The 14,787-nt window shown below is 39.3% G+C and overlaps 3 protein-coding genes and 1 pseudogene across 3 annotated transcripts in view; all 4 read right to left on the bottom strand.

The window, feature by feature from the left end:
- Positions 1 to 14,409, bottom strand: part of LOC137072636 (microfibril-associated glycoprotein 4-like) — a 34,160-nt gene extending 19,751 nt beyond the window's left edge. The window contains exons 1-2 of the mRNA XM_067440518.1: positions 14,335 to 14,409; positions 14,158 to 14,213 (exon numbers count right to left, since the gene is read on the bottom strand). Of these exons, the coding sequence (XP_067296619.1) occupies positions 14,158 to 14,166 (9 nt within the window). The 5' untranslated portion in view covers positions 14,167 to 14,213; positions 14,335 to 14,409. The remainder of the gene's footprint in view (positions 1 to 14,157; positions 14,214 to 14,334) is intronic.
- Positions 647 to 3,654, bottom strand: LOC137073662 (microfibril-associated glycoprotein 4-like; annotated as a pseudogene).
- On the bottom strand, positions 7,656 to 11,888 carry LOC137072642 (microfibril-associated glycoprotein 4-like). Its single transcript, XM_067440525.1, has 5 exons — positions 11,839 to 11,888; positions 11,496 to 11,708; positions 11,319 to 11,415; positions 8,221 to 8,388; positions 7,656 to 8,133 (listed from the first exon to the last, which is right to left on the bottom strand). Exons 2-5 carry the CDS (start codon positions 11,706 to 11,708, stop codon positions 7,874 to 7,876), a joined length of 738 nt encoding a protein of 245 aa, XP_067296626.1. The 5' UTR covers positions 11,839 to 11,888; the 3' UTR covers positions 7,656 to 7,873.
- Positions 12,859 to 14,390, bottom strand: LOC137072638 (microfibril-associated glycoprotein 4-like). Its single transcript, XM_067440521.1, has 6 exons — positions 14,335 to 14,390; positions 14,158 to 14,213; positions 13,844 to 14,056; positions 13,667 to 13,763; positions 13,341 to 13,508; positions 12,859 to 13,238 (listed from the first exon to the last, which is right to left on the bottom strand). The coding sequence occupies exons 2-6, from the start codon at positions 14,164 to 14,166 to the stop codon at positions 12,985 to 12,987; spliced, it is 741 nt and encodes a 246-aa protein (XP_067296622.1). The 5' UTR covers positions 14,167 to 14,213; positions 14,335 to 14,390; the 3' UTR covers positions 12,859 to 12,984.
- Positions 14,410 to 14,787: the final 378 nt, after the last annotated feature.

Below are 14,787 nucleotides of genomic sequence, written 5' to 3'. Positions count from 1 at the left end.
TAATAAATGGACATACAATATCACACAGAGCGCTTTGTGAAGACACAGAAGCTAGTGACTGTTTGGTCCAGGTGTGCTTTATAGCTTCCTGGTCGATGACGTCACCCGCCCGTGACGTATCGTCCCGCTATTAGACTGATTACACAAGTGCTTCATGACGTTGTACGCAGAGGCGTCCCCAAGCGTTTCGACGCAGCTCGAAGTTCCCTCGAGATAGGGAACCTAATATTTCTAAGACACAGGTCTGATCTTCATGCTGAAGAATTTCATACTGACACGGTAATCGTTCTTCCAGGATGACCAAACAATACCAACGGCATAACGAGTATTTCCTTGGCCTAAGTACAAGCCGTTGGGGTTTGTATAGTAACAGCCTAAGTACCAAAATGCCCCGGACCACATTTTGGCACAGTTATCGTCATAGGCGTCTTGGTCTTTGTCAAAGGTTGAGAACTTCATGCCATTATGGATGGATAAAGAGTCGCCTGCAGAGAAGAAGAACATCATTGAGGATATTAATATCATATCTAAAGGAAGAACATTTCTGTGTAATTTTTGAAAGTGCATGAGCAAGTGCGCTCAATAGTGAAAGTATGAAAGGACACCCAAATTTTTCTGAGAAACACTGTAATGTTTCTTCAAACGTCTAAGCCACACGTTTGATCTTCATGATGATGGATTTCAAACCGACAGCGTGAGTGTTCTTCCAGGTGTACCAACCATCTCCAATAGCGAAAATGGTGGGATCTTCACCCCATAAATACACACCGTTGGGGTTTGCGTTATGACAAGTGTTGTACAAAAATGTCCCGAGATACTGTTTGGCACAGTTCCCCTCCCCCCAGACGTCTTGGTCTTTGTCAAAGGTGGAGAACTTCATACCATTATGGATGGTCAAAGAGTCGCCTGGAGAGAAGAAGAGCATCATTGAGGACATCAGTTCCACATTTACTAAGTGTGATTTATTTTTCAATGTAAATGAAAGTGCCGTACCTGCTGCTCCATCCTTGAACCCTGAAACTTGCAGTTTATACCCGTCAGTTTCAGGACCCACAGAGAAAGTTGAGTACTGAGCAAAACCTTTCCTTCCAGTGAAGTCCTCCAGATCCACTCTCAGCATGTACTTCCTGTTACGTGTCAGCTGGTACATGTTCTCCAACCCTGTACACACACACACACACACACACACACACACACACACAAAGAACATGTTCAACCAAACACTGGACAGGAACATCAACGCTTCTATCAAACTTCTTGAAACCAAATAGCAATGTTTAAAACTGTGAGATCTTACCCAGCCAGTATTCGCCTTCAGTTGCTCTGAATCCTCTCTTGTACTCTTCCCATCCCCGATAGAAATCCACACTGCCGTTCATTCTCCTCTGAATCACCTGTGATGGGTTTATATAGAATATATGATACATAATGTGTGTTCTGATGTGTGTTTAATGATCTAAAGTCACATTCGTACCGTCCATCCTCCGTTGTCTTCATCTTTCCATCTGAGACCATGTCACAGTAAACCCAGAGAGGAACGTCCCCTGTTATATAGATGGAGTATTGGTGCAGCACTAACAGTTCCCCTGAACACTGCAGGAGGAGTTCACATGCAGGTGTTCTTCTGGCGGCGCGTGTGAAATGTCTTCATCACAGGTACAGTCAGTGGCATATGTTTCAGCATGTCATATGAATATCATGTCATGGGTTTTATTTTTTCAAACGCCAAATAATCGCGATGCTCACGTTTACAAGCCAGTGTCATTATAGTAGTCTATTGGTTACCGTTTTACAGAATCTATATAATACTTCAGTTCAATGTTTGAGTGGTAGGTAATCACCATAACAAGCAGGACAGCATCGGTCGGCCACGCCTCCTTCAGCTCACGCCGACGAGCAAACGCTGGTCACATGTTGATCCTCGTCCTGCCTTTAATCACAGCACTTTTTCGTTTCCTCTTATTGCTTTCCTCCAACAAAACCTTTGCTTTCTAATTTGTCTGTGCTGCTTCAGACATGACTATCCGACGAACAAAGTTGGGCTCGTACGTCTGAATGTAAGGAAGTGTGTGTGTTGGTGGAAGTGACGTATATGCCATAAAGCAGTCGAATTTTGTAGTTCTCTTTGTTCTCGGGTTACTACCCGAAACCTGAATTTTAAAAGTATGATTAAATTACCTTGAATACAAACTTGAAAATAGAAATGAACAAAAAAAAGAATGAAATTAATCAAATTCTGTCTAGTGAAATAAAGAAAAAAATGACATTTTTAAGGCAGAGTTACTATGAAGCTGGAGGCAAAGCAACCAGACTATTGGCTTATAAACTAAAGAAACAACAATTAGAAAATACCATTCACAAAATAAGAGACCCACAAACAAATAATATAGTTTCTAAACTGGATACTATCCAACAGGCCTTTTTGTTATTTTACAGCCAATTATATGCTCAACCCAAAGTGGATGAAAAATGTATGTCAGATTTTCTTGATAAAATAATTTTGCCCAAAGTAAGTGAAGACCAGAACAAATTTTTGACCTCAGAAATAACAGAATTGGAAATTAAAAAAGCGATTTCGAACTCTAAATCTAATAAAGCACCAGGGCCAGACGGTTTCCCCTCGGAATGGTATAAGGAGATGAAAGATCTTTTGATTCCGATTTTGAAAACCTCTTTTAACTATGTCTTGACAACTGGAATAATACCTCCCTCATGGAATGAAGCATCTATTTCTGTGATACCTAAAGATGGAAGGGATAGATTGGAGTGTGGAAGCTACCGCCCTATTAGTGTGCTTAATCAAGATTATAAAATATTTACACATATTATTTCCAAAAGACTTGAAAATATTCTTCCTCAGATAGTAAGCTTGGATCAAACCGGTTTTATTAAACAGCGACAGACACAGGATAATATTCGTCGAACATTGCACATAATTGATCATGTAGTTAAAAATCAAACTAAGATCTTACTGATAAGCCTCGATGCAGAAAAGGCATTTGACCGGGTTAATTGGAAATTTTTGTACAAAGTATTAGAAAAATTCGGATTCCACCAATCATTCATAGAAACAATTCAAGCCCTATCCACAACTTTCCTGCAAGTGTTAGTGGGCGTCGCCATGACACTCAATACTTCCGGTTGACGGTATCTCAAAGTCAAGTCAAAGTCAAAGTCAAGTTTATTTCTATAGCACATTTACAGATGGCTGAGCCACACCAAAGTGCTTCACATTAAAATACTAAGAGCAATAAGCATAACAAGGCATAGAAGAAAATAATAATTATAATAAATAAAATCAAAAATGAAAAGCGCGATAAGGCAATAAGTGCGGGAGTTAAAATAACGTAAAAGAACTATTAGAAAAGTAGACATTGGGCACTATACTGGCCCTTATAAAGAGACACTAATCAAATGCTAGTGAAAAAAGGTGAGTTTTCAAAAGAGACTTAAAAATGTTTATAGACTGGGCTGCACGGATGTTGAGGGGAAGGCAGTTCCAGAGTCTGGGGGCTGCTACTGCAAAGGCTCTGTCCCCCTTGGTTTTTAGTCTTGTTCTGGGCACTTCCAACAGCAGTAGGTCAGCTGACCGTAGTGCTCTGGATGGGATGTGGTGGTGGAGAAGCTCAGAAAGGTATGTGGGCGCCAATCCATGTAGGGATTTATATACTGTCAGTAACAGTTTAAAATCAATGCGGAAGCGGACGGGGAGCCAGTGAAGCGATGCGAGGACCGGGGTGATATGTGCACGCTTTTTTGTGCAAGTGAGGAGTCGAGCGGCTGAGTTCTGAACCAACTGCAGGCGGCGGAGCTGGGAAAGGTCAATGCCGGAGTATCTCAGTTCCGGTTTAGCGCACACAACAGTTATGTTGCTCACACCAGACACGAGTGACGCGAATAAATAGCGCGAACTTGGACGCGTGAACATTTTGAATCCATTCGCTTCATTCGCTACACAACAGACGCGAATTTGCGTCATGGGAGGGGCTTCTGCCAGGCAGCGGCAGTCGTCAGAAGGACGAGCCGAGTTAAGGCTGCTCTCGTCTGGGTTAATGAGCGCTGAGCGCCGCTGATCGCCTGGGTCTCTCACCTCCGAAAGCTTGCTTCCATAAACCGTGCAACATAAACGGACCCGTTTGACATGTTGCCTAGCACCACTCTACACCTTCCATTCAATGCCCAGCGAGCTTCAAATAAACTCAAGAATTGTGATGTAGAAGTAATATTTATATTTTAATATTTGTAATTGTTGAAATCATGTCAGACATTGTCAGTAGACTTTTTTTTTTATCAACATGAAAATAGATACATGAACTTCAATTAATTTAAGTGCATTGTAATAAAAATTTACATTTCATTGCTGTAATTATTGAGTTTATATACTAGTTTAACCTATTTAAAATACTGCAGTACAACTGTATAATTTTTTGCAAGGGGTATGTTTATTGTTTTCAATAATTTACAGATTTATTGTGTAGCGACATGCACTCCCGCGGGACCCATGCAGCACAACCAAGTGTTGCGCGGGATCATATTTGATGGTGAATGCGGATGCGGGCGGCAAGATATTATTGTGTGCGTGTCGCGGGAAAATAAAATTATTTTGCGGGACTCCCGCAAAGTGGACATATCTAACAAAATAAATAACTAGAAACAAATAAACTTTTATTTATAATAAAATAAAATCGATTTACAGGCGCATGGACGGAAGGTAACTCTTGCGTGGATCATAAGAACAGCCAAGCCTACACAGTGGCAAAATGTGTGCATGCATAACTCGCATAACTCGGTGAATCGCTTAGTGCTACAGATATTAGTAAGTTCTTGTAAGATAGTCAGATCCATGCGACCATCTGGGACATGTGATCATTTTGCCTGAAGCGTTGTTGTAATAGTCTACTCCTGAATCCTCATAATACAACCAAGCGTTTAGCTGATAACAGTACAGACTAATGTAAACCGGAAGTTCGTTACCGGCGTGTTCTACGTTGCCATAGCGATCATGGGAAAGGTCAGAGTTCGGGAAAGTTGTGGATACAAATTTCCAAAAGCGAGAATTAAAGTAAATGGAGCTCTATCAAAACCATTTAAATTAGAAAGAGGAGCGAGGCAGGGGTGTTCAATAAGTCCGCTGTGCTTTGCTATTTTTATTGAGGCTTTGAGCCAAGGAGTTATTCAGAATAGTAATATCACAGGAGTAAAGATGTTTGGTCAAGAACATAAAATCTCACTCTTCGCAGACGACGTTCTAATTTATCTGACAAATCCTGATTCCTCTTTATTTAACCTAATATCTTATTTGGATTCATTTAGCGCTGTTTCTGGATATAAAATCAATATTCCTAAAACTCAGATACTTTGTTTTAATTATAAGCCCAGCCAGACAGTATCATGTAAATTTCAGTTAAATTGGGATATGGATTATATAAAATATCTAGGGGTGAATATACCAAAAGATTTATCAATACTTTATGATGTAAACCTGAAGCCCCTATGCCAGAAAATAAATAAAGATATTAGGAGATGGGACTTACTTCCAATTTTGAATTTTGAATCACGCATTGATACGGTTAAAATGAATATTTTGCCAAGGCTGCTATACTTGTTTCAAACACTTCCAATTGTTATAACAGATAAGCAGTTCAAAGACTGGGACAAATTAATCTCAAAATTTGTTTGGCAGGGGAAACGATCTAGGTTAAAGCTTCAAACTCTTCAAATAGCGAAGGATAAGGGGGGTCTGTCCCTGCCCTGCTTTAAAGACTATTACACATCAGCCCAGCTGAGGATCCTGATATGTTGGTGCAACATAGATTACCATTCTAGATGGAAAGAAATAGAATTAAACATGTCTAGCGATCGTCCAATTCAATCTGTACTTGGAGATAAAAAATTAATTAAGGAGCAGATCGAAAGAGTCAATCAGTGGATTTCTTTACCCTTGAAACTTTGGTTAAGATTTATAAATAAAAACAACTGGCAAGAAGAGATTAAAGTATTGAGATGGGTTGCTCATGATCCTGATTTTTTACCCAATAAATTAGATGGAACATATAAAGGCTGGCCTGGGCTAGGCATAACGTCCTACAGTGTATTTTTCAGTAAAGGGTCTATAAGAGACTTTCAGTTAATCAAGAGACAATATCAGCTAGAAAACTATGACTTTTTTAGATTTTTGCAAGTCCGTCATCATATACAGGGTTTCATGACAAGAGAGAAAAATGTCTTTGATTTACCTATCCTTAAGATTTTCATCAAGGCTTATGAATCAGAGCCTGGTTTAAAATTGATTTCGAGGATATACAAGGACCTCCAAGAGGTTAAAAATAAGAATACAGTTTGTATTAAACAAAAATGGGAAAGGGATTCAAATCTTTTAATACCTGAAGACATTTGGTTAAAACATTGTGAATTTCAATGGAAAATTACCAGCTCAAATTCTTGGAGGTGTTTTGGCTGGAAGAGCCTGTGCAGGTATTTTATTACCCCCGCACAAAGCTCTCATTACATGGGCACCTCAAGTTGCTGGAGAAACTGTGGGGTCCAGGGGGTAAGCCATTTTCACTTGTTTTGGTCATGCCCACTGATAAAGAATTTCTGGACCACAATCCAGGCTGAGTTGTGCTCAATCTTCAAAATGCAATTGACACTTAATTGGGACGAACTGGTATTTGGCTTTCTGTACACATTAGACACGAATAAAGAGACCAAACGTCTATTTGGTATGTTGAGTTTAGCAGCACGGAAAGCTATCACAAAGAAATGGTTGATTCCGAATCCCCCAACACTAGATGACTGGCATCATATTGTATATGCAATGTTTAACATGGAGAGGATTACATTTCAGAAAAGGCTTCGAAAAGTCTATTTTGACAACATGTGGGAGAAATGGAGGGCTTATATTCTGCATAGAAGACCAGATTTTGTGTGATTCAATACTTTTCCTGTAACTGTATCAGTGTAACCCTGTAATATGTACACCCTATGTTTATTGTTCATTTTGTTTGTTATATACATATGTAAAATTCTTCTAAAAAAACAGAATAAAAAATAAAAAAAATAAAAAAAGTACGATTAAAAACGATACAGACCCCATCAGGCTATGGCAGACGTGTCATTCAACCTATTGTATGTCAATGTATCATCACAAGAGTCTTGAAAATATATTATGAAGGTTGAAAAGTTACCTAGTGCTGTTTAAGGACCACATTTTTCCCTAAAATGATGTTGTTGTCTTTTTAAATGTTACAATTTTTTTGAAATACTCAGAGAGCATTAAAAAAATCCCATGTTTGCAATTTGATAAAGTTGAATGTTTCCTTAACGCATACATAACCAAGAAACATTTTAAAAAACAGTTCGGAGAACATGAAATAATAATGTTTTTAGTCCTCTAGTATACTCAATGAGAATTACACTCTATGTGTGAGCAGAAGACCTCTAGATGATGCTGGATGAGATGTAAAACAGACTTTTGCTGGCAAATAAACAGAGATATCTGTGTTAAGAGAAACGTACACATTGTTCGTTCACATATAGGGTTGTATTTATAGGGAAAGTGAATCAGTTTATGAGCAGTTGAACTGAATTCCTCATTTACTGTTTCTGACGTCTATTCTGGAGATGAACAAATCCACATCAACACATAATGCCTTTCAATGCTGAACTTTATTAAAGTTTATTGTTGATTCGTTTCAGTTGTAGATTTAAAGAAGTGACCCACACCAAAGAGAAGATAATTGATCAGGGTATATAAAACAACAGCCATATATCATAGGTCACCATATATACCATGATCTACTGAGTTACTCAGTTAACAGAGGAAAGGACACCCAAAACTTTCTGAGAAACACTGTAATGTTTCTTCAAAGGTCTAAGCCACACGTTTGATCTTCATGATGATGGATTTCATACCGACAGCGTGAGTGTTCTTCCAGGTGTACCAACCATCTCCAATAGCGAAAATGGTGGGATCTTCTCCCCATAAATACACACCGTTGGGGTTTGCGTTATGACAGGTGTTGTACCAAAATCCCCCGAGATACTGTTTGGCACAGTTCCCCTCCCCCCAGGCATCTTGGTCTTTGTCAAAGGTGGAGAACTTCATACCATTATGGATGGTCAAAGAGTCGCCTGCAGAGAAGAAGAGCATCATTGAGGACATCAGTTCCACATTTACTAAGTGTGATTTATTTTTCAATGTAAATGAAAGTGTCGTACCTGCTGCTCCATCTTTAAAACCTGAAACTTGCAGTCTATACCCGTCAGTTTCAGGACCCACAGAGAAGGTCGAGTGCTGAGCAAAACCTTTCCTTCCAGTGAAGTCCTCCAGATCCACTCTCAGCATGCACTTCCCGTTACGTGTCAGCTGGTACATGTTCTCCAGCCCTGTTCACACACACACACACACACACACACACACACATGAAGAACATGTTCAACCAAACACTGGACATTATACTATCATTCCAGCCATTATATAGTGTCTTCAAAACGTATGTGACTTATTTTGGAGGCTTAAGTCCCACTTTAAATGTTATAACTTCATTGCATTAGATTCAAAATACCAAAACCACTAAAAGCCCAAGAAAACAATTTTCTTGGGGTTTCTCAGTTTTCTTGTGCACAGTTGAGCGATGAAGTCCTTCAAAATGTTTTCAGTGAATGGTTGTGTTCGGAGCATGTTCACCACAATTATTTTTGCTTGCTCAATCGAGAAGGGTATAACTGCAGTCTGGAGACCCGAATAGGCCAGGAACTCGAAAATAGGTTGTGGCCTCCTCCCATTGACAGACAGGCACATAACATGCATGCGTGATCTTGCCTTGATGGAATGAGCAGTTTTGTGCCTTGAGGAAGAGCTGGTATTGCCACAGACGCTCTAACACGAGGGCTACGTCCTGCTGGTGGTTGGTCAGTTTTTGGGATTATGTCAGGATGTCGTCAATATACACTACCAGTCAAAAGTTTTAGAACGGTAAGATTTTTGAATGTTTTTAAAGAAGTCTCTTCTGCTCACAAAGGCTGCATTTATGTTCATGAAGGATCATATGACCCTGAAGTCTGGAGTAATGTTTCAATGACTCAAAATTCAGTTTTGCATCACAGGAATATATGACATTTTAAAAATCTTACCGTTCTAAAACTTTTGACCAATAGTGTATATCAGGACGAATTAAGCCCTGTTTCCACTGCAGGAACTTTCCCCAGGAATTAGGGACTTTGGGGTGGTACTCAGTGTGTTTCGACCACAGGAATCGGGGTCTAAATAAAGTTCTGGGAAAATGGCCCTGCTTGTGAGGTAGTACTTTTTTAAAAGTTTGGGAACTTTCGGGGGTGAGACTTGGGCACTGAACATGCTGATTGGTTGAGCTCACCCAGCATTGTATTTCAACCTAAAATCTGTTTCGGTGCGTGCAGTAAGCGGCTACACACTGGTTGCGTTGGGTTTTATTTCTTTGCACACCAGAAACGTGTCTGATCCGGCGCTGCTGCTATGTTAAATTATAAATATATAGCCTATAGATACAGCAAAGACATCACTGGGAGTATTGACAGCAAAATATGCTACAGAATATTTTGTTGCAATATTTGAAAATCGATAATTACTTATTTTGTAACAGAATCAGGTCTGTTACCATGTTCACACCACCTTAAGTACTACTACTACCTACCACTAGAGGCGCTTGGGTGCTTTAGAAGGTGGCATATACCCAGGTGGGTAGTAGAGTTAGGAAGATTTGTTGGACAGGGGAAGCATGGCTTACCTACGGTGTTGCCACAAACTGCTTTGAGTCCTGATTGGGAAACTTAGGTTTTATGCTCACTTTTCTAGATTGCTGGGATTACCAGTTATTATCTGTGCAAGTTCTCTGCCCTGTCGATCTCTTGGATCTTAAGCACAAAGGACTGTAAGGGATACCGGCACATCTCCCATCATCTACGAGACAGTCTTTTGGGACGTGTGGACTTTTTACGTCAAGTTCTTCCTGAACAATGTTGAGCCCATCTTAGGCGGGTTTGTTTCTCTACCAAAACTTGTATTTATGTGATTACATTATAGTTGTTCTTGCTGGTATGGTCATTGTGTATTTTGATTTCAGTAGTTGTTGAGGGTGTATTGTAAATGTAATTTGTTTGGTTTACTTATTTGGTTGTATGGATGATTAGATAAAGTGTCAAGAGCACATGTTTATTCTAATTGTTTTGAGTGTTTTATACCTGGTTTAAATTGTGTTGATAAAAAATAAGTTGGTGGTTCCTTCCCTAAAAATCACACTTATAGCAGTCTTAAACTTAAAGTAGTTAAGACAGTTATAATTTAATCATTTATTTATATGTATTCGTGTCAAAATGACATATAAATATATTTCCTAGTTTATATTTTTCCTGAAAACGCTTCCCACTGGCTTGCGTGACGCGTGAAAAATAGGCTTCGGTTCTATTTCTAGCATGCATGGATTTTCGGCGTGGCTCGAGCAGGCATTGTGCAAACTCTATCCTGTTATGGAGCCAGAAAAAAAACGGACACACCACACAGCCAGATTGTAGCTGGCCAAAGAGTTGATTCAAACCAATTTGGTATTCAAATCAACAATGGAGTTTAAAAAAATGCCACCAATGGACTGACGACGAGGTTCAGGCTTCCACGAAATCCACGCAGTCAACGCAGTCCTACGTCACCAGACTAATCTTCACGGTACTTAAGACCACGGTGGAGACGCAGACAGCAGCAGGCCTGGGGGGAAAAGTTCCTGGGGAAAAAGTTTCTGGTAATTTCGGTGGAAACATGGCTTTAGTGGAGGTATTTCCAAGACACCTTGTTCATAAAGCCCTGGAACACGGAGGGGGCATTGACCAGCCCATACAGCATAACCTGGTATTCGTGACACAACAGCATGTGTGACTGACTGAAAATTACGGCACAAGAACAAAAGAAGTAAGAACAACATTTAAGATTTTATGATTTAAAATAATTCATTTTCCTGCATCTGGTCTTGAGGTGATTTGTAACGATGAATAAAGTAATTTCTTCTCACGTTAATACACGTGTAGTTCATTATCACAAATATAATCCACAAAGTTTCACAACTTAAATTGGCCAAAACTTTTCTTAATTCTCAACATGATATCTATTGTGTGTATTTTAAACCTAAAAATCTTAATTTTGACAAATATTTTGATTGTATCTGTGCTGTATTCAAAATAAATGACGTTTTGATATTTTGTTATATAATGCAAAGACATTTATACCTTTTATTGTGACTAACTAAGGTTTTAGGTTCTGATGCAACTCAAAATTGCTTGTGAATTGTTACCCAGCCAGTATTCGCCCTCGGTGGTCCCGAATCCTCTCTTGTACTCTTTCCACGGCCGATAGAAATTCACACTGCCGTCCATTCTCCTCTGAATCACCTGTGATGGGTTTATATAGAATATATGATTCATAATGTGTTTTCTGATGTGTGTTTAATGATCTAAAGTCACATTCGTACCGTCCATCCTCCGTTGTCTTCATCTTTCCCATCTGAGACCATGTGACAGTAAACCCAGAGAGGAACGTCCCCTGTTATATAGATGCCGTAAATCCCACTGACTGTTTCTCCTGCTTTATAAAGGTCAGAACAATCGGCCGGCTTGAATCCATCAGGAACAGACACAACAGACGCCGTGAAAACAGAGATCAGAGCCACGACAAACACCGTCATCTGGAGAGACACACGACTGATCAAGATCCTCGTTTATCATCATCAAATCACACTGACATTATAATTAAAGTGAAAAAATTATGAATACAGTCATTATTTATGAGGTAAATGCTGCAAAAGAGTAACTCACCGTTTGTGTTGTGACGAGTCCTTTATTTAGACCATTTACAGTTTTCTCAACCCAAGCTTTATCAGTAAGAACACATCTTTTAAACTCTATTTGAATCATTCTTATATTGTGCAATGATGTTGAAATGTCAACCCCTGATGCAAGCATTCTGAAAGTCCTCAGTTGGTCCATTCGTCTGTTTTGCAATGATCTTCAAATGATCTGTTTAACCATGAGTCTTGTGTTCTTGATCGTCAATGACATTGAACTGTATTGTGGGGAAAAGGGGTGCAGGAGAAGATTGTTGACTTGTTTTCCTCACAGACTGTACGGCGGTCATTATTACACTAAAACTAAATCGGTTTACCTCAAAGTCTTTGTAATAGGCAAAAATGTGTGGCTTTCGTGAGAAGAATTATACTAAAGTAAACGTACAGTATACACTCTTAAAAAGAAAGATTCTTTATTGGTTCCAAGAAGAACTTTTAACATCCATGGATTCTTTCCATTGCACAAATGTCTTTTTATAGTCGAAAAATGTATTTTAGAAGATCTGATCTCCAAAAGGGTTTTTGGGGAATGAAAATGCACCTTCTATGGCATCGCTGTGAAAACACCCTATTGCAACCTTTATTTTTAAAAGTATATGGGCACATGATTTCTGTCTTTTTTTTAAAAAATTATGTGATTATGTGGGTGGAGCTGGACTTATTAAAGCCTGAAAACCCCTAGTTTATCACATCACACAGTCTGACATTTAAAGCAGGTGATTTCATCCATTCTGCCTATGCTTTTATGCTGGATCTCACCATATCGTCAATCAGACAAGCAACAACCGTACAGGATGGAAAGATCCCTCACTCAGCACCAGGTTTGTTATATTATAGCATCAGGCCTCGGGATACAGTGATGATCAGGAGAATCAACCCATCAACTCAATCATTTATCAAAAGATGGAGTTTTCATCTTGAGAAACACATTTGACGTTATACATATTGATATATCAATGCAGGAGTTTATTTGAAGATTTTATTAATTTATGTTAAAGTAAATCAAAAGACAAAACCAAAGATAAACATTAATTTACTTACATTTAGGATGGTAAAACCTTAAAGCGTTACATATGTTATATGTTGAAAACAATATCAAATGAGAACACAAATATTTCTAAGACACAGGTCTGATCTTCATGCTGAAGAATTTCATACTGACACGGTAATCGTTCTTCCAGGATGACCAAACAATACCAACGGCATAACGAGTATTTCCTTGGCCTAAGTACAAGCCGTTGGGGTTTGTATAGTAACAGCCTAAGTACCAAAATGCCCCGGACCACATTTTGGCACAGTTACCGTCATAGGTGTCTTGGTCTTTGTCAAAGGTTGAGAACTTCATGCCATTATGGATGGATAAAGAGTCACCTGCAGAGAAGACGATATTAATATCATATTTAAAGGAAGAACATTTCTGTGTAACTTTTGAAAGTGCATGAGCAAGTGCACTCAAGAGTGAAAGTGTCGTACCTGCTGCTCCATCCTTGAACCCTGAAACTTGCAGTTTATAGCCGTCAGTTTCAGGACCCACAGAGAAGGTCGAGTACTGAGCAAAACCTTTCCTTCCAGTGAAGTCCTCCAGATCCACTCTCAGCATGTACTTCCTGTTACGTATCAGCTGGTGCATGTTCTCCAGCCCTGTTCACACACACACACACACACACACACACACACACACACACACACACACACACACACACAAAGAACATGTTCAACCAAACACTGGACAGGAACATCAACGCTTCTATCAAACTTCTTGACACCAAATAGCAATGTTTAAAACTGTGAGATCTTACCCAGCCAGTATTCGCCTTCAGTTGCTCCAAATCCTCTCTTGTACTCTTCCCATCCCCGATAGAAATCCACACTGCCGTCCATTCTCCTCTGAATCACCTGTGATGGGTTTATATAGAATATATGATTCATAATGTGTGTTCTGATGTGTGTGTAATGATCTAAAGTCACATTCGTACCGTCCATCCTCCGTTGTCTTCATCTTTCCCATCTGAGACCATGTGACAGTAAACCCAGAGAGGAACGTCCCCTGTTATATAGATGGAGTAAATCCCACTGACTGTTTGTCCTGCTTTATAAAGGTCAGAACAATCGGCCGGCTTGAATCCATCAGGAACAGACACAACAGACGCCGTGAAAACAGAGATCAGAGCCGCGGTAAACACCGTCATCTGGAGAGACACACGACTGATCAAGATCCTCGTTTATCATCAAATCACACTGACATTATAATTAAAGTGAAAACAGCCGCTGTAAATGTGATTGAACTTACCGCCATCATCTCAATCTCTTCTCAGATCAGATTTATCAATGTTTTCTTTCTTAAATCTGGAAGAAAGCAAGCCAAAGAAGTCATCAGATTATTGTTGTTGTGGTCATGTTTCTGAATCACTGTTGTAGAAATGTCTCAGTATTCTGTGAGGTGAATGATGAAGAAACAGTAACTCACCGTTTGTGTTGTGGCTTGTGTTGCTCAGTCTGACACACACTCTTTATGCATCTGGCAGATTATTATGCTCCTCCTTTGTGTTGAAGAACAAATTTACCCTTCATTCTTATGACATTGTGCATTAATGAATGCTAACTTGTTCCTTTCATTATTTATTCAATAATTTTTTGCATTTATTTTGACAGGACAGTGAAGCAGCAGGAAAGTACAGCATCAACACACCTCTGACATGATGACAGAATGATAATGTAATTAGGTTTAATGAACACAGAAACATCTATAAAATCACTGAGTCACTTGCATCGTCAACTGACCTTTTATCAGTAAGAGCTTCTGTCATTTCAGTCACGCTTGCACTGCTTAATGTTGAAATACTAGCTGACGAAAACTTAGATGATTAGCAATAGTTTTTGTTTTTCAAGATGGAGCCTGTGTGTCTGTCCATTTGTGAAT

The sequence above is a fragment of the Pseudorasbora parva genome, chromosome 4 (assembly GCF_024679245.1).
Source record: "Pseudorasbora parva isolate DD20220531a chromosome 4, ASM2467924v1, whole genome shotgun sequence".
Taxonomy (NCBI): domain Eukaryota; kingdom Metazoa; phylum Chordata; class Actinopteri; order Cypriniformes; family Gobionidae; genus Pseudorasbora; species Pseudorasbora parva.
This window is presented reverse-complemented; position numbering and strand designations above follow the sequence as displayed.